The sequence below is a fragment of the Neovison vison genome, chromosome 13 (genome assembly GCF_020171115.1).
Source record: "Neovison vison isolate M4711 chromosome 13, ASM_NN_V1, whole genome shotgun sequence".
NCBI classification, from domain to species: Eukaryota; Metazoa; Chordata; class Mammalia; order Carnivora; family Mustelidae; genus Neogale; species Neogale vison.
Window position 1 is genome coordinate 53359654 of NC_058103.1, and position 23817 is coordinate 53383470.

At 36.8% G+C, this 23817-nt stretch overlaps 1 protein-coding gene across 2 annotated transcripts in view; it reads right to left on the reverse strand.

Annotated features, from left to right (window-relative positions):
- The window catches only part of TOGARAM1 (TOG array regulator of axonemal microtubules 1), an 81488-nt gene that overhangs the window by 13497 nt on the left and 44174 nt on the right, over positions 1–23817 (reverse strand). For both annotated transcript variants that reach the window (XM_044229672.1, XM_044229671.1), the window contains 7 exons: positions 22787–22962; positions 21898–22051; positions 11391–11544; positions 6604–6709; positions 5741–5976; positions 4974–5132; positions 1396–1522 (listed from right to left, as the gene is read on the reverse strand). In XM_044229672.1, coding sequence (XP_044085607.1) covers positions 1396–1522; positions 4974–5132; positions 5741–5976; positions 6604–6709; positions 11391–11544; positions 21898–22051; positions 22787–22962 — 1112 coding nt within the window. The remainder of the gene's footprint in view (positions 1–1395; positions 1523–4973; positions 5133–5740; positions 5977–6603; positions 6710–11390; positions 11545–21897; positions 22052–22786; positions 22963–23817) is intronic.

A 23817-nucleotide genomic window follows, 5' to 3' on the forward strand; every position in this document is an offset into this window, starting at 1 on the left:
AGGCAGTGTAATACAAGTCTTAAAACCAGTTAAGTGAAATAATTTATACCATGTAATTTTCTTAGAAGTCATTACTGATCTTTTAATAAGTGAACACATCTTAATAATCAGCTATGCTGATGCTTTAAAGGGTATCAATACATAAAATACCTTCTAATTAGTAGTAAATTAACCAAATATATGATCAACTAATAGGAAATGATATTGGCCAAGTAAAACTGTTTAAATTTTTAAGAATTAATATGCTATATTTTATAACTATGCTTCTTAAACCTTAAAATCTATAGAGAAAATATGAACACATTACATAAATAATGAATTCCTATGCAACACTAGGTTAAGAATAAGCACTTAGATAAGAACTATTTAAAAATCCTTGTACTTGAAATGACTCTCAAATACAACCTGCTCAGTTCAAAAAGATAATTCTTTGCATGGTCATTTTAATTATTTCTATATGAATTAAGCTAAAATCTTTAAAATCAATGAGCAGAAAGAGGGACGGCTGGGTGGCTCAGTCTGTTAAGCATCTGTCTTCGGCTAGGATCGTGATCCCAGGGTCCTGGGATCAAGTCCTGCATCATGCTCCTTGCTCAGCAGAGAGCCTGCTTCTCCCTTTGCCTGCCCTTCCCCCTGCATGTGCTTGCTCGCTCTATCTCTCTGACAAATAAAATCTTAAAAAAAGAATAAGCAGAAAAAAAATGCTCTAAAATGTATAAAACTGGCCTTTCATAAACGAATCCTTTAACCAAGATTAGCAGTGAGGAGTAACAAATTACCATAGAAAAATTCTACATTATTAAACATATTTTTTAAAAAAAATGTAAGTGGATTATTTTTTATAAGACACTTTCCGCATTTTATTTTACTTAGTATTTCCTCAATCACTTATTTCAGACATGTCTGAATCCCCATTATCTCTCAGGATTAAATAAGACATGGGGCTTCCCCTCAAAGACCTCCCAATCAATGTTCTGCAGTGTGATAGGAACTCTAACAGTGGAATAGGCAAGGTAAATAAAGCAGGGACCAAGCATGATGAACATCACTAACCTTACCCTATAAAAACAAAAAACTCAGGTTAAAGAAATTAAGTGATGTACCTAACACTATTTAGTTGGCTAATTCTCAAACCCAAGTCTTGAATCAAATCCAAGTCTTTTAACTCCAATAAACCTCATTATATTCTACCAAATATCAAGCTTCTGTTCAATAAACTCTTACTGACACTACGAGTATCTACTGCAACTTGTACAACTGCAGTTGTTGAAATGCTACTGTAGCTATATTCTGAACGGTTAACAGAGAAATAATCAAAGAAGCAATTACTTCTACCTTTAGTTTCCTGGTACCTTGCTTTTAAAGATGTTTACAAATTAAACTTTTTCCACATACCTTTTGCCGTAAGCTCTTAACAGATTCCTTAATATATGGCAAATCTTTGGATGGGATATACTTTTCAAGCATTTTATCAAAGTTGGGATGACACATCATAAGGAAAAGCATCTTTCGACCATAGTACCTATAGACATTTGAGAAATATACAAGTATTTATATATACCTTAACAAACTCAGTTTCTATCCTTAGGTGCAATATTTTTTTTCAATAGAAAAAAAACTGTCAATATCAAGATTGTCATTCCCTTTTTTCTTTTTTTAAAGATTTTATTTATTTATTTGACAGATCACAAGTAGGCAGAGAGGCAGGCAGAGGGAGAGAGAGAGACAGGCTCCCCGCTGAGCAGAGAGCCCAATGCGGGGCTCGATCCAGGAACCCTGGGATCATGACCTGAGCTGAAGATAGAGGCTTTAACCCACTGGGCCACCCAGGCGCCCCTGTCATTCCTATTTTAAACAAGTCACTGAAATGTAGTTATACTATCTGAATTGGAGTATAGCATTCTCCTTGCCCTCACTTTAAAAAAAGACATAGCTTCAAATCTTCAAATCTCTTTTTGGAGAACCAAATGTTTGAGTTTTGTTTTTTAGACACCCTTGGGTCCATATCAAGGCTGGTATTTGGCAGAACTTGAGTTAGGAAAAGTCTCTCTTGATCCTGGGCTCCTTGCTCACTGGGCAAGAGGTTGCTGCTGAGAGGTGTTCTGACCTAAGTCAACCTTCCCTAGGTTTTGTATTTCCTATATTTCTTACCCTCGCTCTTTTTTTCCCCCTGCCAAAACTTACCTGGTTCCCATTCTTCAAAAACCTATTCTCTGCTACCTAAAACATACCCAAGGTCAGTTGAAAATCATGGATTTTTTTTTATTCATTCATTATAATAAATGTGTAATGTTCTCCAAATTACATTTTTTAATGGTAGTATATAAGTTTAAAATTAATTCTTTTTAAAAGAAATAATTCTTTTTAGGATAAAACCTTAAGCCAAGATATCATTCTGATAGCAGAACCACAGATATCATAAAAATGGGTATTGAAGATACTTTTGGATAGAGGGTTCATATAGTACCTTATAATTATACCATATTATTATTCTTCAAAGAAGCATGGCCCTACAATCAATTATAATTATGCTTTCTCCTACAACTTGGAATATGTGGAATAGGAAGAACAAGAGAAGGTAAGTCTTGGGGGGCAGGGAGAGAGTACAGAATGATCTCAGGCATCAACCAGGCCCCTTCGATTTTAAGAAAATTATAGAAAGAGGTAGTATCAGAAAATTACTCTTCTTTCCTCAGAATCAAAATAAAGTTACACCTTGATAAGTAGTTCATAGTCAATTACAGTTTCAAAGATGATTATAACTTTTAGCCCAGAACATTAAGGGCTGTAGGTCCATCACAGGCCCTAATGATATGAGAATGGCTAAAACAAGCAAACAAGCAATAGGACACTAAATGTGAGAAATAGTAAAACTGAAAGCTGTAGGGACGCCTGGGTGGCTCAGTTGGTTGGACGACTGCCTTCGGCTCAGGGCGTGATCCTGGAGTCCCGGGATCGAGTCCCACATCGGGCTCCCAGCTCCATGGGGAGTCTGCTTCGCTCTCTGACCTTCTCCTCGCTCATGCTCTCTCTCACTGTCTCTCTCTCTCTCAAATAAATAAATAAAATCTTTAAAAAAAAAAAAATATTTAAAAAAAAAAAAAAAAAAAAAACTGAAAGCTGTAACCATTTTATAATTTTAAAACTTCAAATAAGGAATCAAGAAATGAAAAAAAAAAAAGAAATCAAGAAATGACAAAATGGATTAGAAGAATTACCATGTCATTAAGCAAAGATTAAGATGTACACAGAACCACCACTGCGAATCTTTTTTTGTCCTAACTAGTTTATTATGATCCAAAGCCTCCTAAATTGTTTTGAACTTTACTGTGGTATACATAACTTCCAAAATGGCTCCCCAAAGATGTCCTGCTTTAATACCTGCAATTTGTAAATATGAGATATAACTTCCAGGATTATGTTATGCTATGTTATATTATATGGCAGAGTTGACTCTAGGATACAGAGATTTTCTGGGTAGACCTAATCTAATCATACTCATCCTTAAAAGCAGAGAGCTTTCTATGGCTGGTAGCAGAAGAGAAAATCAGAAACCTTCTAAGCACAAGGGGGATTCAACATACTGTTGCTGGCTTAAAGATGGAGGGGGCTGCACAAGAGGGAATTTGGGTGAGCTTAAGGAGCTGAGAGAGGACCCTGGCTGACAACCAGCAAAAAAACAGAGACCTAAGTCCTATAACTACAAGGAACTGAATTTGGCCAACAACCAAAATGAATTTGGAAGCAGATTCTTCTATAGAACTTCTAGATACAGAGCTCAGCATTATTATCATCTTGATTTTAACTCTGGGAGACCCCAAGCAGAGAAAGCAGTTGAGCCATGTAAGACTTCTAACTTAAAGAACAATAAGCTAAAAAAGTCTGTCCTGCCTTAAACCACTAGGTTTGTGGTAATTGTTATACAGCATTAGAAAGTGAATACATTAACTTTCAGTATTAGTTTCTGATATAATGATTTCCATAAGACTAACTCCAGTTATCTAAAGTCACAGATATCTTTGTCTTTAAACATTAATAATTTTATATCTTTCTTTACTTTAGTCTCTATGAACTCAGGACCATCCCTCCCACTTTTAATCTAGCTTCATATTTAACTGCCATAAATTTTTACGTTTTGTATGGGACATTATCAATCACCTAGTCCCACCTTCCTAATTTTACAAATGAGGAAAGCTGGGTTAATAGACAAAAGTAATTTGTTTAAGGGCAAAAAATGTTTGGCATTAGGAATTGAACCTAGACTCCTGACTATATCCAAAATTTCTGCGACCAGTAGAATGAGGGACACCCACCTGGGTCAGTTAAAGCAGCATGTGACTCTTGCTCTTGGGTTTGTGAGTTTGAGCCCCACACTAGGCACAGAATTAACGTAAAAAAAAAAAACCCTCCATGTTACCAATACAGTAAGGTACCATCTACATCTTAATTATTTTGTCATTTTTCTCTGACTGTTCTTAACCTTCACAGAATTGTTTTACAAGTACAACAATCAGAAATTTATGGGATTTTCTAAGTGCAGCTATCTCATGTTTCAGGAGACAATATGTTAACAATTTCGCTTCCTGTGTTTCATGTGCACATATATCCTTGAGTTCACCTGATTGCTTGGAAAATACATCATTTCCCCTAAATGCATTACCTTACATTTGCCCAAAATGAAGTTCTTCTGCCACTTTTCTGAACTCATATAGTCTTGTGCCGTTTTCATGCAGTTCATCCCTGTGACATGGCATCTCACTACCCAGAAGTATGTAGTGTCATCTGTAAATTTGGAGAATTCACTGTGCACTCCCTCAAGATCATTTACAAATTGGTTAAATAAGTCCACCCCCAGCACCAAACCCTGGGGACCCCACTTTTCCATTTAGAAAAAATGTTTATTCTTTTTTAACCTGCCTACTTTTAAGCCCTTATCCTAACAGATTCAGCAAATATCATTAGCAGCTATTCACCTGGTTTCTTGTGAACTGTCCTGAGCAAACTTAGCAGCAGCTGGTAATATGCGGTCAGCCATATCCTTTGTTCCGGATAAAATACGCTCTGGTTCCATAAATTCCACCACATCTGTTAAATGCTGGGCTGTACATCTTCTTACTGCAATGTGTAAATGACTACAAGAAAACATGATCAATTGAAACAAATTTGATGTATGAACTATTTACCAAAGATATACGTTTAAAGTTAAATGATTAAACTTCTCTTAACCCTCAACAATCATCCCTGAAAGCTAAAATGACAAATTAAATTAGTTATCCATTCTCAAAAAGTTAAAAACAAAACTCATAATCACTGACATTTATTTAGTTCCAGATCTATGAATAGAAGTAAAATTATTAGAATAACAGTATTATTATTCCTTATATGCTCTGTACCTAGTATGAGGTTTATCACATAGGATTTATTTGTTTTTTGACTGAAATAATACTGAAGTTTGCTTGTGTTTTTCTTATATCCCAGACTGCAAACAACTGCATTTTTAGAGTTTTTTTTTTGGTTTTTTTTTTTTAAGATTTTATTCATTCCTTTGGCAGAGAGAGAAAGACAGTGAGAAAGGGAATACAAGCAGTGGGAGTAGGAGAGGGAGAAGCAGGCTTCCCACTGAGCAGGGAGCCTGATGCAGGGCCTGAGGCAGCCCGAAGGCAGACGCTTAACGACTAAGCCAGCCAGGTACGCCTGCATTTTTAGTTTAAGGACATATCAAGATTATTTTGAATATTACCTTTGTCCTCCATTGATAAGAGAAACAACTGCACGTGCAGGTGTTACATTACTGACCATAGCTCTCAATGCTTTGTCAACATCTTCTCTTATAAATGTATTTGATTCTCCAGCTTTGTGCAACAAAACTTTTACTGTGCTATCTAGTTCTTGATCCATGTTCTTTTTCAGGTAAGTGAAAAGATCACTTAAACAGACCACAGCAGCACGAGAAACTCCAGACCGTAAATTTTTCACCTAAAAAAAATTTCCAAAATGTACATTTTGCTGATATTCTGAAAGAAAATCAGTAATAATGACTTTGAAACCAAACTTACTATTAAAGTAACATGCTTTAATACATACTATCTTACGTCCTAAAAATTAACATTAATGAAAAATTTTTTAAAGTTTAAAAGTAAGGTATGAGCTACTTTTTTTTTTTTTAAAGTAAAATCTATCCTCGACCTGGGGCTCGAACTCATGACCCTGAGATCAAGAGTTGGATGCTCTCCTGACTGAGCCAGCCAGAAGCCCCAAACAGGATCTATTTATAACTACATATAAGCCTACTTTAATCACTTAGTATAGACTATTCTTTCTTTTTCTTTTTTTTTCCCCCCAGAGAGAGAGAACAAAGAGGTGGGGAGGGGCAGAAAGAAAGAGAGAAAAAGAATCTTAATCAAGCTCATCCCTCAGTATGGAGCCCCATGTGGGGTTCACAACCCTGAGATCATGACCCAAGCCGAAATCAGGAGCTGGACTCTCAACTAACTGAGCCACCCAGACGCCCCTAGTACAGAGGTATTTTTTAAATAAATAAATGTGGCATATGTATTCTTTGTTATCCAAACAATCCTTAACTCAGCTGGAAAATAAGTTTACCTCTTGAACTACTGCAAAATTTGTTTCATGCAGCTTTGTGTTCAATATTTCAGAATGAAAAGCAGCTAAGCACCTAATAAAATTCAGTCCTTCAATTTTCTTCTCCCTATAGGAAAAAGAAAGAAATGGCAAATCACTTATTAAATGGGTCTCAACTGGAACAGAATCTCAGATGTCTTAATTTGTGTGCATGAAATACTGCCAATGAGGAGATCTTGCTTATTTTTCCATTCATTTAGGGATTTCAAATTAAAAAAATATGTAAAGTTTTATTTGCTCCAATAGTTCTCTTTCATGATGCAAAAGATCTTTTAAGAGCTAAAATCACTAATGACAGTCATACTAAGTTCATGTTTTGTAAATAAAAAGGAATATTTCCTCCCTAGTGATAAGAATGACATATTCTTTACAGAAAAGAGAGGAAAAGGAATGGAAAACAAAAGGTAAGGGAAGCAATAAAAGAAAAAAATGGAAGGAGAAAAGAAACTACCTTATTGGAAAATATATAATCCAGTAACAGAACACCAGTAACAGATAGTTCTGTAATTTGTATTTCTCTTTCATTAGCTGACCTAATGAGCCAGCTGTAGGGTAGGTGGATACTAACAAGTGAGTGGGATTCAAGTGAGATTTAGATATAACATTTCTAAATTGATGATTTTCATCTTATAGGTTTGAAAAATGTAAGCCAAAATGAGTTTCCTTAGTAATATTGTAATATTTCCTTAGGTAATATTGATGGCAGTCATTTTTTTAAGCATTTAAATTCCTTGAATGAATTATGGAAAACTCAGAGACACGAAAAAACCCAAGAATCCAAGGCAACAAAAGGAAACCTATTTAAATAGCTGTCTGGTTCAAAATTCTCATTTTTTGAATAAACATAAAACAGTTTACAATTAAATGCAGAAACATTTAAATGCAGAAACAGGGCGCCTGGGTGGCTCAGTGGGTTAAGCCGCTGCCTTCAGCTCGGGTCATGGTCTCAGGGTCCTGGGATCGAGTCCCGCATCGGGCTCTCTGCTCATCGGGGAGCCTGCTTCCCTCTCTCTCTCTCTGCCTGCCTCTCCATCTACTTGTGATTTCTCTGTGTCAAATAAATAAATAAAATCTTTTAAAAAAATAAATAAATGCAGAAACAATCCAATTCTATACATACAAATAACAGATAGTACAGTCAAGAGAGAGGGGAGGCAGGAAAAGAAATTAAGAAAAAGTGGCTAAAATTTTTTTCCAAATTTGATCCAAACAATAAACTCTCAGATCTAAAAACAAACCCCAAACAGGATAAAACAAAAAAAGTACAACATGGAATATCAAAATCAAATTGCTGAAAGCAGAGTTAAAATGTAAAGTCAGGTAGCAATATTGAAAATAAAGCAGTATAAGAAGATGAGGAAAAGAACACTATTTTAGTTAAAATCCTGAAATAGGGCTTTTCTGAGGAGATGACATTTGACAGATACCTGCATGAAGTGAGAAAGAAGTCGCTGGAAGAATGTTTAACAAGTTAAGAACAAAGGTCGTGAAACATAAATGAGCTTGGGTGTTCAGGAAATAGCCAGATGGCTAGAGTGGACAAACAAGGCACAGCATCCCCCTGGTAGGGGATGAGGGTACAGAAAGAGGCAAGGGACAGAAAATGAAGGACTTTGTAAGCTATGAAAAAGTTAATTTCCCTCCCTAGTTTTCTAAGGGGCCACTGGAGGGTTTTATGGGGAGGAATCCCATGTTCTGATTTACTTTCTTAGATCCATGGGTTGCTTCTAAGAGTGCTAGTTTCAAGACATTTAGAGATTTTCCAGGTATCAGTTCCTAACTTCTAATTTAATTCCACTATAGTCAGAGAACAAAATTTGTACAATCCGAATCCTTTTAAATTACTTATTCTATGTTCCAAAATATTTTTCTTGGTAAATGTTCCTTATGGACTCGAAAATAATGTAAATTCTGTTATTTTAGGTGGATTATTCTATAAATGCCAATTAGGTTAATCATGTCATTCAAGCCTTCTATATCCTCATTGATTTTCTTTCTTATAGTTCTATTAATTAATGAGAGATGGTTGTTAAGTTCCAACTATAATTGTGGATTTATTTATTTCTTCTTGCAGTTCTACCAGTTTCTGCTTAATGTATTCTGAAGTTCTGTTATATGATAAATAAAATCAGGATCACCTGATGAATTAACCTTTTTATCATTATCATTATAGAATGGCCCTTTTTATTCCTAATGTGAAATACAAAATTCTAAGATGGCACCCATGATTCCTGTACTGTGGTATATACCACCTGATAATACCCTCCCCTTTAGTGTGAATGTAAGGGGTTATTATTTCCCTCAATCTTGTTACATTATATAGCAAAAGGTTTGCAGGTCTTCCTACAGCTGATTCTTTGTTCATGTCTTTCTTCTAGTTTCTTCAACACATGGAATAGAATTATAACTATAGCTATAATGTCCTTATCTACTAATTCTATTTATCTGTATCATTTTTGGATTAGTTTCAATAGTTACCTTTTTTGCTTCTCATTATGGGTTGTATTTCCCTGCTGCTTTGCATGCCTGGTAATTTTTTATTGGATGTCAGTCATTATTCATCTTACCTGAGATATTTCTGTATTCCAAAATTATTTTTTACCTTTGCTCTGGGATAGAGTTAGGTTATTTGTTAAGTGTGATCCTTTTAGGCCTTGCTTTTATGCTTTGTTGGGCTGGGCCAAACCAGTCTCTAGCCTAAGGTTTATTTTTCCACACTAGGAAGCAAAACTCTTCTGAGTTTTATACTTGATGGCCTGTGAATTATGAGGTTTTCCACTGTGCTGATGGGAAAAAAAGTATTCAGGGATTGTTTCCTGTAATTTCATTCTAGCTCTGGCTCCAGGTAATTTATTTACATTTATGGCCTGACTAGTATTCAGCTAAACATTTGAAAAGAATTCTCTGAAGGTCTCCAGAGTTCTTTGTGAAGCTCCATCCTCTCTGACACTCTGCCTTGCAAACTCTAGTTATCCTGGCATCTCCAAACACCCAGCTCCATTTCCATCTCCGCTGGTATTTACATAGAATTCTCTTCTTTGAGCTATAACCTGGAAATAGTGCAGGAAGTTAAGTCAGGGCAATTACAGAGTTTACCTTATTTGTTTCCTGTCTTTCAAGTATCACTAATTTACACTGCCTCGTGAGGAATATTTTGAAAACCACTGTTTCATATATTTTGTATGATTTCTTTAGTTCTTTCAGATGTATAGGCAAATCTTATGCCTGTTAACCCACCTTGGCAGGAAGTAGGAAACCAAGAGTTCTATTTTGGTATATAAAATTTAAAATGTCAGTAAGCATCAAAGTGAAAATGTCAAACAGGCAGATGGATTTTAAGTTTAGAGGTCAAGAAGATACCCGGAATCAAGACATACATTCAGCTGAACGTAATCATCATGAACCCCCAAAAGGGGTTGGCAAACTATGATTCACAGACTAAATCTGGATCCATCAGAATTTTTTATAAGTAAAGTTTATTGGAATATAGCTATACATGTTTGTTTTCATACTAAGGCTGCTTTTACATGACAACTGCAAAGTAGAGGAGTTGTGATAAAGGTATTTGGCCTGCAAAGCCTAAAATATTTACTATCTGGCTCTTTACAGAAAATGATTGCCAGCCTGATCTATGGAATAAATGTAGGTAGAGAATGCCTCAAGCATGGAGCATTTTGAAGTCAAATAAAGAAAAGGAGTAAGAACATACTAAAACAAGAAAATAACCAAGAAACTCTTGATTTTTCAATGGTAAAATCTGAAAGAATGGAGTGTCGACTGTGTCAAATGTTGCTAAAAGGCTAAGATGACCACTAAAAATAACCAATGTAGATTCAGCAAGATGACAACTTTCATAGTTTAGTGATGTGGTTGTCACGGCAGGGAGGATTGAGAGCCAACTAAAGACTGAGAAGAGAATATGAGGTGAAAAAGTAGACAATGAGTCAGCCTTTTCAAGGACCTGGCTAAAAAAGGGGAATAAAAGAAATATGAAGATGTGCAGTTTAGGGAGGTTTTTTAAAAAACAGGGGATATTATAGCACATTTTAATATTGATGAATATGGTCTAGTAGAAGTAAAACTGAGGATATGGAGGATGGGAATGGAGAGAGATACTGAAGCAGTAAGGAAGGAAATGGAACAAGTACAGCTGGTATATGCTCCAGGTGGGCTGGGCTACGTGGCTGCTGCAGCTATGCTAGTAATAGATAAGTATTTTCAGGATTGTTATAGGATGGATTTCACAGAGAAACACTTGGGGAAAAGGTGAGATTTGTATTTTAGTACCAAAAGGTTTATGTAATCCATAATAGAGCTAAACTCTATCTTTACATATAAGTTATAACTGGTAGTAAACAGTGCTATTAGGACAGGAGTTCAGTTACATTAATAAGCTGAAAAAAAACTCAAACTAAGAACTATAATAATAATTTCTGTGATTATTTTAATAGGCAATGTTTCAGAGTTTTTAATAAAAATTTTTCAGGAAACTTCTGGAACTCAGCTTAGTTTTATTTTATTTTATTTATTTATTTTTAAAAGATTTTATTTATTTATTTGACAGAGAGAGAGATCACAAGTAGGCAGAGAGGCAGGGGGAAGCAGGCTTCCTGCTGAGCAGAGAGCCCAATGTGGGGCTTGATCCCAGGACCCTGAGATCACGACCCCAGCCGAAGGCAATGGCTCAACCCACTGAGCCACCCAGGTGCCCCCTCAGCTTAGTTTTAAAGTAAGGATGGTGAACTTACCAATCCTCGTCAGCTAAAAGCCTAAGAGCTTCTGTCAGTGCTATTTCTGGTTTGGAAAATGGCCGTAGTTCCGATGTATCCATTATTTCAGGACTATGGGTGACAGATGACATCCTTTCTTTATACTGTGGAATGCCTCCAGGAGAAGCTTCACCTAAAATAAAAAGAACATTAAATAAAGCATTAGAGAACTCTGATACAAATAATATTCTGACTACAGATTCTATGAGTATTTCTTATGGAAACTAGTATTATCAGTTTAGACTTTAATAAAATTTCTAATACCTGGATACCAAAGCTATTTAAAACTTTATTTTTTTATATACAAAATTACTTAATTATATCAAATATAAATATATAAGTGGTTTTTCAGTCATGAGTCATATAATAAAGTCGAGCTTTAAGAAGCTAAAAATCAGGGATGCCTGGGTGGCTCAGTTGGTTGGACAACTGCCTTTGGCTCAGGTCATGATCTTGGAGTCCCGGGATCAAGTCCCGCATCAGGCTCCCAGCTCCACGGGGAGTCTGCTTCTCTCTCTGCCCTTCTCCTCACTCATGCTCTCTCTCACTGTCTCTCTCTCAAATAAATAAATAAAATCTTTAAGAAAAATAAAAAAAAAGAAGCTAAAAATCAGTAAGAAGTATATGATCCCATTTTATAAAAACATGTGGATATATGCCTGTTTTACTATACAAATGACAACTGAAAATGAAGCTTCATAGTAAATAATTCTTTTCAAAAAAAAGATTTTACTTCTTCTAGATGGAGAGAATGCACGCACAACAGCACATGCTGGGGGGAGGAGTAGAGGGAGAGACACAAGCAAACTCAGTGTTGAGTGTGGAGCAAGCCTGGGGACTGAATCTCAACACAGAGATCATGACCTGAGCTGAAACCACATGAGATACTTAACCTACTGAGCTACCCAGGACTCCCTGTATAAAGAATTCCAAAAATACAAATTTTCTGCTACCCACTAGAATTAATGGTCTATTACAAATCCTAAGACCATGTGTGGTAATAAGAACAATATTTTTTCCATAATCATTTACCAACCATTTTCTAGATGTAAGGCATTGCCCTGATGTCAGGAAAACAAATCATCATAGAGTGCTCAGGGTAATGCCCTGGGGGCACTGAATAATACAAGATACCTGCAGTGGAAGTATTAGAAAGGAAAAGATCAAAAAGATCAAATAAAATGTGTATTCGTATTTCTTAAGATTTTATTTATGTATTTATTTGAGATACAGTGGACATGTGCACAAAAGCTTGGGGAGGGGGTGGGTGGGTTGGTGGCAGGGAGAAGGAAAGGGAAAGAATCTCAAATTCAGCACAGAGCCCAATGCAGGTCCTGAGATCAGGGCCTGAGCCAAAATAAAGAGTAGGACACTTAATCAACTAACCCACCTAAGTGACCCTACACTGGCTTTTTTAAATGGGTAAGGATGCATTAGTTATATTATGTTAAGAGTTTTTTTTTTTTTTTTAAGATTATTTATTTATTTACTTGGGGGTAGGGGAGAGAGAGTAAAAGGGTGAGGCAGACTCCCCGCTGAGGAGAGAGTCTGAGATGGGGCTCAATTCCAAGGCCCTGAGATCATGACCTGAGCTGAAGACAGATCCTTAACTGACAGCCACCCAGGCACCCACAAGATATTTTTAAAAAGGTAATATTAAACACTAGAAAGTGACTATCATAAACATATTTATCAACTTGTCCTATTTACTATTATCTATACTTCTTTTCCTGCTGTAACAGTAACAGTATTTTTATAGCTTAGGTAAGAAGTTTTGTGGGGTTTTATCCCCTTAGATTTTATGACATTAATAAATAGTGAAATTATTTGAGAATGTTAGCAAATAGGCTTAAACTTAAATAGGCTTAAACACAATGCCTATATTTAACTGGTTCTTAGGGACATGCTTAACCAGTAATTTTACAGGTCAACATCTGTTATCAGTCACACTCAACAATTATTACTGATGAGAAGACAGCATTTTAAAAAGTTTTCTTAAAAAAAAAGTTTTCTTTATTTCTTGCATTATAAAAGAAATACAAACTAGGAACAATGAGATAGTCATTTAGTTCAACTATCTTTTATATGTATCTTTGAGAGATGTTAAGGATGGTGACCAAGATCACATTTATATATTTATTTTTTCTGTACTTTTTGTTTTTTTTTTTGTGGATACCTAGACTTCACACCCAACGTAAATTTCAAAATGTTTGTAATAGTTCAGTTTATTCCTTACTAACATTAAACAATAATAAAGCAATAAGCAATAATTTGGGGGTTGTTTTGCAGATTTTATTTATTTATTCGAAAGAGAGAGAGAACACAGAAGCAGGGGTAGCAGCAGGCAGAGGGAGATGCTGACTCCCTACCAAGCAGACAGCCCAATGTGGGACTCGATCCCAGGATCCTGGGATCAGAGAGACCTGAGCCAAACCAACTGAGGCCTAACCAACTGAGCCTGCCGGGTTCCCAATAAGCAATATTTCTTAATGTTTATGATAGTATATGAGATTTTTTTATTTCAATCTCTGATTTTCCCAAGTTTCTACTATACCTAAGACCTATTTAATATTTTTATTTATTTTTAACTTTTTAAAAATAAGCGAGGATGATTTTTGTGAACTTTTTTTTTCCATGCATTCATATTTTTTATAACTTTTTAAAAATATTTTCTTTTTATTTTAATTTTTTCCATATTTGGTAAACTTCACTTGGAATACTGAAAGGTCCAAGATATGTAATTTTTTTTTCAAATATCGAGCAGTTTGTTCTTTATTTTATTTTTTAAAATTATTTTTTATTATGTTCAATTAGCCAGCATATAGTGCATCAGTAGTTTTTGATGTAGTGTTCAAAGATTCATCAGTTGCATATAACATCCAGTGCTCATCACCACATGCGCCCTCCTTAATATCCATCACTTCATTACCGCATCCCCTCCCAGCCTTCTGTAACCCTGTAATTTGGTTCCTAGAGTCCAGAGTCTCTCGTGCTTTGTCTCCCTCTCCAATTTCTTCCCATTCCGTTTTCCCTCCCTTGCCCTGTGGTCTTCCTCGCTAGTCCTTATGTTCCATGTATGAGTGAAACCATATGTTAATTGTCTTTCTCTGCTTGACTTATTTCACATAGCATGATCCCCCTCCAGTTCCATCCATGTCAATGCAATTGGTGGGTATTCATCCTTTCTGATAGCTGAGGAATATTCCATTGTATATATGAACCACATCTTCCTTATCCATTCATCTACTGAAGGGCATCTTGGCTCCTTCTACATGGCTATTATGAACATTGCTGCTCTGAACACTGGAGTGCCTGTGCCCCTTCTTTTCACTACATCTATAACTTCGGGGTAAATACCCAACAGTGCAATTTCTGGGTTGTAGGGTAGCTCTACTTTTAGTGTCTTGATGAACCTCCATACTGTTTTTCCAGAGTGGCTGTATCAGCTTGCATTCCCACTAACAGTATAAGAAGGCTCCATCTTCTCCACATTCTTGCCAACACTTGTTGCTTCCTATCTTGTTAATTTTTGCCATTCTAACAGATGTAAAGTGGTATCTCATTGTGGTTTTGATTTGTATTTCCTTGATAGCTAGTGATGTTGAATATTTTTTCATGTGTGTGTTAGCCATCTGTATGACTTCTTTGAAGAAGTGTCTGTTTATGTCTTCTACCCATTTTTTGATGTGATTATCTGTTGTTGTTTTTTTAAAGATTTTATTTATTTATTTATTTATTTATTTCAGAGAGAGACAGTGAGAGAGAGCATGAGCAAGGAGGTCAGATAGAGAAGCAGACTCCCTGTGGAGCTGGGAGCCCGATGTGGGACTCGATCCCAGGACTCCAGGATCATGACCCGAGCTGAAGGCAGTCGTCCAACCAACTAAGCCACCTAGGCGTCCCTGATCATCTGTTTTTTGAGTACTGAGTTTGAGGAGTTCTTTATAGATCTTGGATAACAGTCCTTTGTCTGTAGTGTCATTTGCAAATATCTTCTCCCATGGGTTGCCTCTTGGTTTCGTTGACTGTTCCTTTTGTTGTGCAAAAGCTTTTGATCTTGATGAAGCCCCCAAAGTTCATTTTTGCTTTTGTTTACCTTGTCTTTAGAGATATGCCTTGAAAGAGGTTGCAATGGCCCAGGTCGAAGAGGTTACTGCCTACGTTCTCTAGGATTTTGATGGATTCCTGTCTCACATTGAGGTCTTTCATCCATTTTGAGTTTATTTTGGGGTATGGTGTAAGAGAATGGTCCAGTTTCATTTTTCTGCATGTGGCTGTCCAATTTGCCCAACACCATTTATTGAAGAGACCATCTTGGTTCCATTGGATATTCTTTCCTGCTTTGTTGAAAATTATTTGACCATAGAGTTGAGGGTCCATTTCTGAGCTCTCTATTCTGTTCCACTGATCTATGTGTCTGTTTCTCTGTCAATACCATACTATCTTGATGATCACAGCTTTGTAATAGAGCTTGAAGTCAGGCATTGTGATGCCCCAAGCTTTGGTTTCTTTTTCAATAATCCCCTGGCAATTTGGGGTCTTTCCTGGTTCCATACAAATTTTAGGATTGTTTGTTCCAGCTCTGTAAAAAGTGTCAATAGTATTTTGAAAGGTATTTCACTGGAAGTGTAGATTGTTCTGGGAAGCAAGACATTTTCACAATGTTTCTTCTTCCATATCCATGCGCATGGAATGTTTTTCCGTCTCTTTGTGTATTCCTCAGTTTCTTTTCATGAGTCTTCTACAGTTTCTGGAGTACAGATTCTTTGTGTCTTCGGTTAGGTTTATTCCTAGGTATCTTACAATTTTTGGTGCTATTTTAAATGGAATAGATTCCTTAATTTCTCTTTTTTCAGTCACATTGTTAGTATATAGAAATGCAACTTATTTCTGTGCACTGTGTGAGTTCTAGAAATTTTGGGGTGGAGTCTTTTCGGTTTTCCACATAAAGTATATTTCATCTGTAAAGAGAAGAGAGTTTGACTTCCTCTTTGCCAATCTGAATGCCTTTTCTTTTTGTTGTCTGATTGCTGAGGCTAGGACTTCTAGTACTATGCCGAACAAAAGTGGTGAGAATGGGCATTCCTGTCATGTTCCTGACCTTAAGGTAAAAGCTCTGTGTTTCCCCTTGAGAATGAAACTTGCTGTGTACTATTTATAGATGGCTTTTATGATATTGAGGAATATTCCTTCTGTCCCTATATTTTGAAGAGTTTTAATCAGGAAAGGATGCTGTATTTTGTCAAGTGCTTTTTCTGCATCAATTAAAGGGTCATGTGTTTCTTTTTTTGTTTTAAGATTTTATTTATTTATTTGACAGACAGAGATCACAAGTAGGCAGAGAGGCAGGTAGAAAGAGAGAAAGAGAGAGAGAGAGAGAGAGAGAGAGGAGGAAGCAGGCCCCCTGCTGAGCAGAGAGCTCAATATGAAGTTTGATCCCAGGACCCTGGATCATGACCTGAGCAGAAGGCAGAGGCTTTAACCCACTGAGCCACCCAGACACCCGGATCACATTTTTCTTGTCTCTTTTGTTAATGTAATCTATCACATTGATTGATTTGCAAATGTATGATTTCTTTTTTATAGAGAATTTCCCTGGGAAGCCATCTGGCCCTGAACTCTTGTCTTTTAGGGAGGTTTTTGATTACTGTTTCAATCTCATTACTGGTTATTGGTCTAGTCTGATTGTCACTTTCTTCCTGTTTCAGTCGTGGTAGTTTATAAGTTTCCAGGAAGGCACCATTTTTTCCAGTTTGCTTACTCTGTTGGCATATAGTTGCTTTCTTTCTTTCTTTTTTTTTTTTCAAAGATTTTTATTTATTTATTTGACAGAGAGAAATCACAAGTAGGCAGAGAGGCAGGCAGAGAGAGAGAGGAGGAAGCAGGCTCCCTGCTGAGCAGAGAGCCCGATGCAGAACTCGATCCCAGGACCCTGAGATCATGACCTGAGCCGAAGGCAGCGGCTTAACCCACTGAGTCACCCAGGCGCCCCTAGTTGCTTTATTTCTAATAATTGTTTTCTAATAATTGTTTCTATTCTAATAATTGTTTCTATTTCCTCAGTATTAGTTGTGATCTCTTCCCTTTCTTTTATGATTTTATTGATTTGGATCCTTTACCTTCTCTTTTGGATAAATCTGGCCAGAGATTTATCAATTAATTCTTTCTAAGAACCAGCTTCTAGTTTTATTGATCTGTTCTACTGCTCTTTTGGTTTCTATTTCATTGACTTTTGTTCTAATCTTTTATTATTTCTCTTCTCTTGCTTGGTTTCTGTTTGATTTGCTGTTCTTTCTCCAGCTCCTTTAGGTATAAGGTTAGCTTGAGCATTTGGATTTTTCTGCTTTCTTGAGAGAAGCTTGGATGGCTATGTATTTCCCCCGTAGGACCACCTTTGCAGTATCCCAAAGGTTTTGGATCAATGTGTTTTCATTTTCATTTGTTTCCATGAATTTTTAAAATTCTTCTTTAATTTCCTGGTTGACCCAATCATTCTTTAGCAGGATGTTCTTTAACCTCCAAGTGTTTGAATTCCTTCCAATTTTTTTTTCTTGTGATTGCGTTCCAGTTTCAAAGCACTGTGGTCTGATAACATGCAGGGAATAATCTCAGTCTTTTGATATCGTCTGAGACCTGATTTGTGAACCAGTATGTGGTCTATTCTGGTGAATGTTCCATGTGCACTCGAGAAAAATTAATATTTTGTTGTTTTAGGGTAAAATGTTCTATATGTATCTACAAAGACCATCTGGTCCAAAGTGTCATTCAAAGCTCTTATTTCTTTGTTGAGCAGCTTAGATGATCCGTCCACTGCTGAGAGGGGAGTGCTAAGGTCTCCTACTATTAATTTATTATTATTAATATGATTCTTTATTTTGGTTAATAGATGGTCTCTGTAGTTGGCTGCTCCCATGTTCGGGGGGGGGCAGAGATATTTAAAATTGTTAGATTTTCTTGTTGGATAGACCCTTTAAGTATGATATAGTGTCTCTCTACATCTCTTATTACAGTCTTTGGTTTAAAATCTAATTTATCTGGAATGAGAATTGCTACCCCAGCTTTCTTTCGAGGTCTGTTGGCATGAAAAATGGTTCTCCATCCCCTCATTTCCAATCTGGAGATGTCTTAGGTTCAAAATGAGTCTCTTATAAACAGCATATGGATGGGTCCTTTTTATCCTATCTGAAACCCTGTGCCATTTCATGGGAGCATTGAGGCCATTCAAGTTGAAGGTAACTATTGAGAGATATGCATTTAATGCCATCACATTGCTTGTAAAGTCCCTGTTTCCCCTAACTACTCTCAGGATAGCTTCCTTGGCTCTAAGATATGCAAGTTTCACTATTATATGCCAGGGTGTTGGTCTATTTTTTTTTGATGTTGGGAGGGGTTCTCTCTGCCTCTTAGACATGAATGCTTGTTTCCTTCCCCAGATCAGGGAAGTTCTCAGCTGTGATTTGTTCAAATATACTTTCTAGTCCTCTCTCTCTCCAACCAGTTAGGAATCCCAATAATTCAGACATTGGAACTTTTCATGGTGTCACTAAGTCTGTTCTCATGGGCTTCCAAATGCCTGTCCCTATCCTCCTTGGCTTCCTTCCTTTCTATCAGCTTCTCTTCTAGATCACTAATCCATTCTTCTGCCTCATTTACCCTGGCTGTTAGTGTATCCTTTTTAGACTGCATTTCATTCACAGCAGTTTTGAAGTTCAGCCTGATTAGATCTCATTTCTGCCCTTAGAGATTCTATATTGTTGCTAGTGCTTTTCTCAAGCCTTGCTATTGACTTCATAATTGCTACCCTGAAGTATATCTCTAACATCTTGCTTATATCAATATCCATTAGATTTGTGGCAGAGGACATTGTCTGATTCTTTTCTTTGTTGCAGAGTTCCTCCTCCTAGTCATTCTGTTGAGGGACATGGTTGAGGGAATGTACCGAGTCCAAAATATCAACTACAACCCAAAGAAAATACACATTAAGAAAAAATCCAAAGCGGTTGAAAGCTACCACAGATACACCATCAAAGCCAAGACGATCCAAAACAATAAAAAAAAAAAAAAAAGAGAGAGAGAGAGACAAAAGAAAAGAAAAAAGGGAGAAAGGGCAGAGATTATAATCTCTCAGAGTGGACACAGTTATCTGCTTGTTCCTGCTTGATTTTTGGTCTCTGTGTTAGAAAAAACTATATCCCAAAATTGCAAAGAAATCAGAACTTACATATATAGCAAGATAAAATTGAATAGAGTGAAAAATGGACTATAATGGGGTGTAAATATATAAAACATATATGAGAAAAAGAAAATAAAAGTTAAGAAGTGACTTAAAAACATAGGCTGGGAAATACGAATCTATTTGAAAGGGTTAAAAAAAAGAATAAGAGAAACTAAAAGAGAAATATAAAATTTTAGCTTGAAGTATAAGCCAGTCGTGAGGAAACACCAGGAGCTCTCAATATTATTTTCCCCTGGTGCTGAGTTTTACAGTTCTGTGGGAAATAAGCTTAAGCTTATTCACCTGTTCTTCCAGTCTGTCTTCTGGAGGAGGGGCCTGTTGCTCAGCTTCCCAGGTGTCTTTGCCTGGGTGGAGTTGCCCCACACCTTGTCAGAGAGATGGGCTTAATGTGAGCTGGTTGGCTGAGCCGCTTTAATTCCCTGGTGTCTTTCTACTTCTCTTTAAGAGGGACAGACCGAACATGGCTGTGCCGGAATCTCCAGCTGAAAGCCGCAATGTCACACACAGTCCACTCCTCTCAAAAGATCCTCCAGGTCAATCTGTCTCCCCTTCTGCATGTATCAAACTCCACAGACTTGTGCATCTTCTCAGTGACATCTTCTCAGTGACAGGCCAGTTGCCTTGATTCTCAAATGTCTTTGCCCCACCCAGAATTGTTCTGCCCTTGCCTAGGGCCAGGCTAAGTAATCCTGCTCAGGTTTGCTCTATGTGGCTTTTGTTCCCTGAAGGCTTTCTGCACAGCTTTGGAGGATGAGAACAAACATGTTGACCTCCCAATCTCTGGCCCTAGAGCCAAAAGCTCAGAGCCCCACTCCTCTGTGAGCCCTCAGAGAAAAGCAGTCAATCACTCCTTTCTCCTAGCTCTCTAGCCACACTCTGTGCTCACTGGCCTGTGACCAAGCATTTGTATCTCAGGTGCCCAACCCCATGTGGAGTCTCCAAACCCAACAGGCTCTTGTGGCGTGCTCCCACACCACTCCCCCTGGGGAATGAAAGAAGGCTCTCCCCCAGTTCAGCCGCTTGTTGGGCCCCTGCTCGAACAGGATCTGACTGTGCCTCAGTTCACCGTTTATGGCAACCCCAAGGTGAGAGACCACTCCTGGGCTCACTGATTGCAGCTGGCTTCCCTGCTCCGATTCATGGGAGCTCTGCCACACTCAGGCACCCCTGGTCTTCCTGTGACCCTGAGGATCTTGAGACCACACTGTCCCACCAAGGGTTCAACCTCCCACTTAGCTTCCGGAGTCCTATTTAATATTTTCAAAAACAGCAAAGGAAACATGAAAGCCATTCTTGGCCAGGTATAAGAGCTAGTAAATACTGAATGGTAGACTGAATAAGTGATAAATACAATGATTTTTTAAAATCATGATCTGATTTAAACTAACTTCACAATCTCATTTAACCCCAGCTATAAAATGGGACACAACTCCTTAGTGAAGCAGGAATATTTGCAGAGAGCACAGAAGAGACCTTTGAGATAATCTGGATATTTTTAGGGACAGAAAACTAAGGCATATTTCCAGGTCAGAGTGTTAATTAAAAGGCAGGCCTGATAATTATGAAGCCAGGTCTGTCTACTGACTCCTACTAGCTTTAGTGCTCTTTTCATCACAAATGCACTTAACCATATGTGGTCTCTTCAGCTTAACCAGCATTTGTGACATTATTCTTTACATTTAAACAAATTACTTACCGGAATCTGAAAACACTAAAGATGGTGACCTTTTTAAAGAGGTCCCTCCTTTCTTTCTTTTTTTTTTTTTTAACATTTTATTTATTTATTTGACAGAGATCAGAAGTAGGCAGAGAGGCACGCAGAGAGAGAGGAGGAAGCAGGCTCCCTACTGAGCAGAGAGCCCGATATGGGGCTCGATCCCGGGACCTTGGGATCATGACCTGAACTGAAGGCAGAGGCTTTAACCCACTGAGCCACCCAGGCGCCCCGAGGTCCCTCCTTTCAATGGAGGGCTGAAGGCAATATTTTCTAAAGGGGAACTCTGATTTTTTGATATTCCCACCTCATCTCCAAAAATATGTAAGTCTAGAAGGGAGAAAAATAGTCATTCAACTTCTTTCTTTATGAGAAATAATTAATATTTATTATAATAGTTAGAAGGCTACTGGGTCTTACAAATTTCAATGTTATGGTTCAACATATTCCATTATTAGCCTTCCGTTAAACCACAGGTACACTAGCTTTAGAATAGTATCAGCTGAAAAACACACCAAAAGTTAAATTCCACTTACTTTCAGACGTCTTCTTCTCAGTTCCTGTAGTTTTCATTCGCTCCCAGGAATTCTGTTCCTTCTTTTCACAATCTTTAATGTCAAAAAGTTCTTTTTCCTCTTTTCTCTTTTGTCTCATCTTGTCATAAGTAGATTTTGAAATAGAAATTTTGATCTGAATTAAAAAGTTGAAATATCTGTAAGTATTCAGGGAGTTTGTTATTTAACATAGCTATCTTCATCTCTGACAACTACATAGAGACATAAAGTGTCTACATATAAAAAAGTAAGTTATATATATTTTTAGTCCTTATTTTAGGAATTCTAAAATTGACTAGCGGGGCGTCTGGGTGGCTCAGTGGGTTAAACCTCTGCCTTTGGCTGAGGTCATGATCTCAGGTCCTGGGATAGAGCCCTTCATTAGGCTCTCTGCTCAGCAGGGAGCCTGCTTCCCTTCCTCTCTCTCTGCCTGCCTCTGTGCCTGCTTGTGACCTCTCTCTCTGTCAAATAAATAAATAAAATCTTAAAATAAAATAAAATTGAATAGAATTACATGATGCTAACATCATAACTGAATTTATACCTGAGGATCCCAGTCTGTTACACCTCGAGTGTCCTAGAAAATTGTTGAGTATGTAAATATAAACACACACACACACACACACACACACACAAACATAAAGTACATGTATAGTTTAAAGTATACTAGATACTTTATACCAGAATGAGAATATTTTTGCTGGAAAGAAAAATAATCCATTATTTAAATGATTAAGGATCAGAAATTTCAATTATCCTGGGATTTTAAAAATTTTAATCAAAACACCTTCATCACCTCAAATCTGATGAACACAGCACAATTAAATAATATAGGCTTGAGTTTATCCTAATAATCAACAAATATTCTTACATCCTTTTCATTCTCAATATCAACATATGATGGAATATTTTGCTGGACTGCTCTTCCATAAATCCCTGACGGTGGTTCAATGTTTTGTTTAGTTGAAAATGCATCTCCATTTTCCACAGAAGATATCACTGATTGGCTGCAGGCTGCTGGTGCTGAATTTGGACTTCCAAATACACCTGAAATTAACCCACCATCAAATTGCCATTAAGTATTTATGTGATCACACTCTAATAAAGTTAAAGACAAGCTCTTGACTTTAAGAAATAAACAATATAGTTAGTAAGAAAAACATGTCAAATAATAATAAATATAAAAATAAATCCCTTAACAGGACAATCATACAGGTATCACTAGACATTTCACAATATTAATTGAGAACTGCATATTGTAATAACGAGTTTAAATGAAGAAAAGGTTGATATGATGTGTGTTTAAGATGATTTCAGTGCAAGGATTTGAGCTGGAATTAGAAGACACAATGACTTTGGGCAGGTAAATGAAGGAGGAGGGAAGGGCATCCTATAAGATGGTAATGCTTAGAAGAAGAGCTGAACAAGTATAAAGCATGTAAATGAAGTGAATAACTCAGTTTGGTTAAGAACAAGGCAGAAGAATAACAGAAACTAAGTTTGCAAGGGTAGGTTGGAGCCAATCTGAGAAGGGCCTCAAATTAACTTAATGAGACTCTACCAAGCAAACAATTAGGAAAGCTTTCCAAGTATTTCATCCTATTTCACGGTATTTATTAAAAATAAAATGTCGATCATCAATGTCTATCATCACATTCTACTTTTTTGATTAAAAAAGAAACTAACTGAGATGTGTTAACTAACTTGATGGGGGAATCCTTTCACAATGTATATGGATATTAAATAATCACTTACAGTTTTATTTGTCAATTATACCTCAATAAAGTTGAAAAGAAAAAAGAGTTTTAAAGAATATTTGCAAATATATTGTTCAAAGGTCCTCTAATCCTCCAAAAATATGTAACAGGGGTTAATTCTGATTTGTCTATACTCTGTATGGAA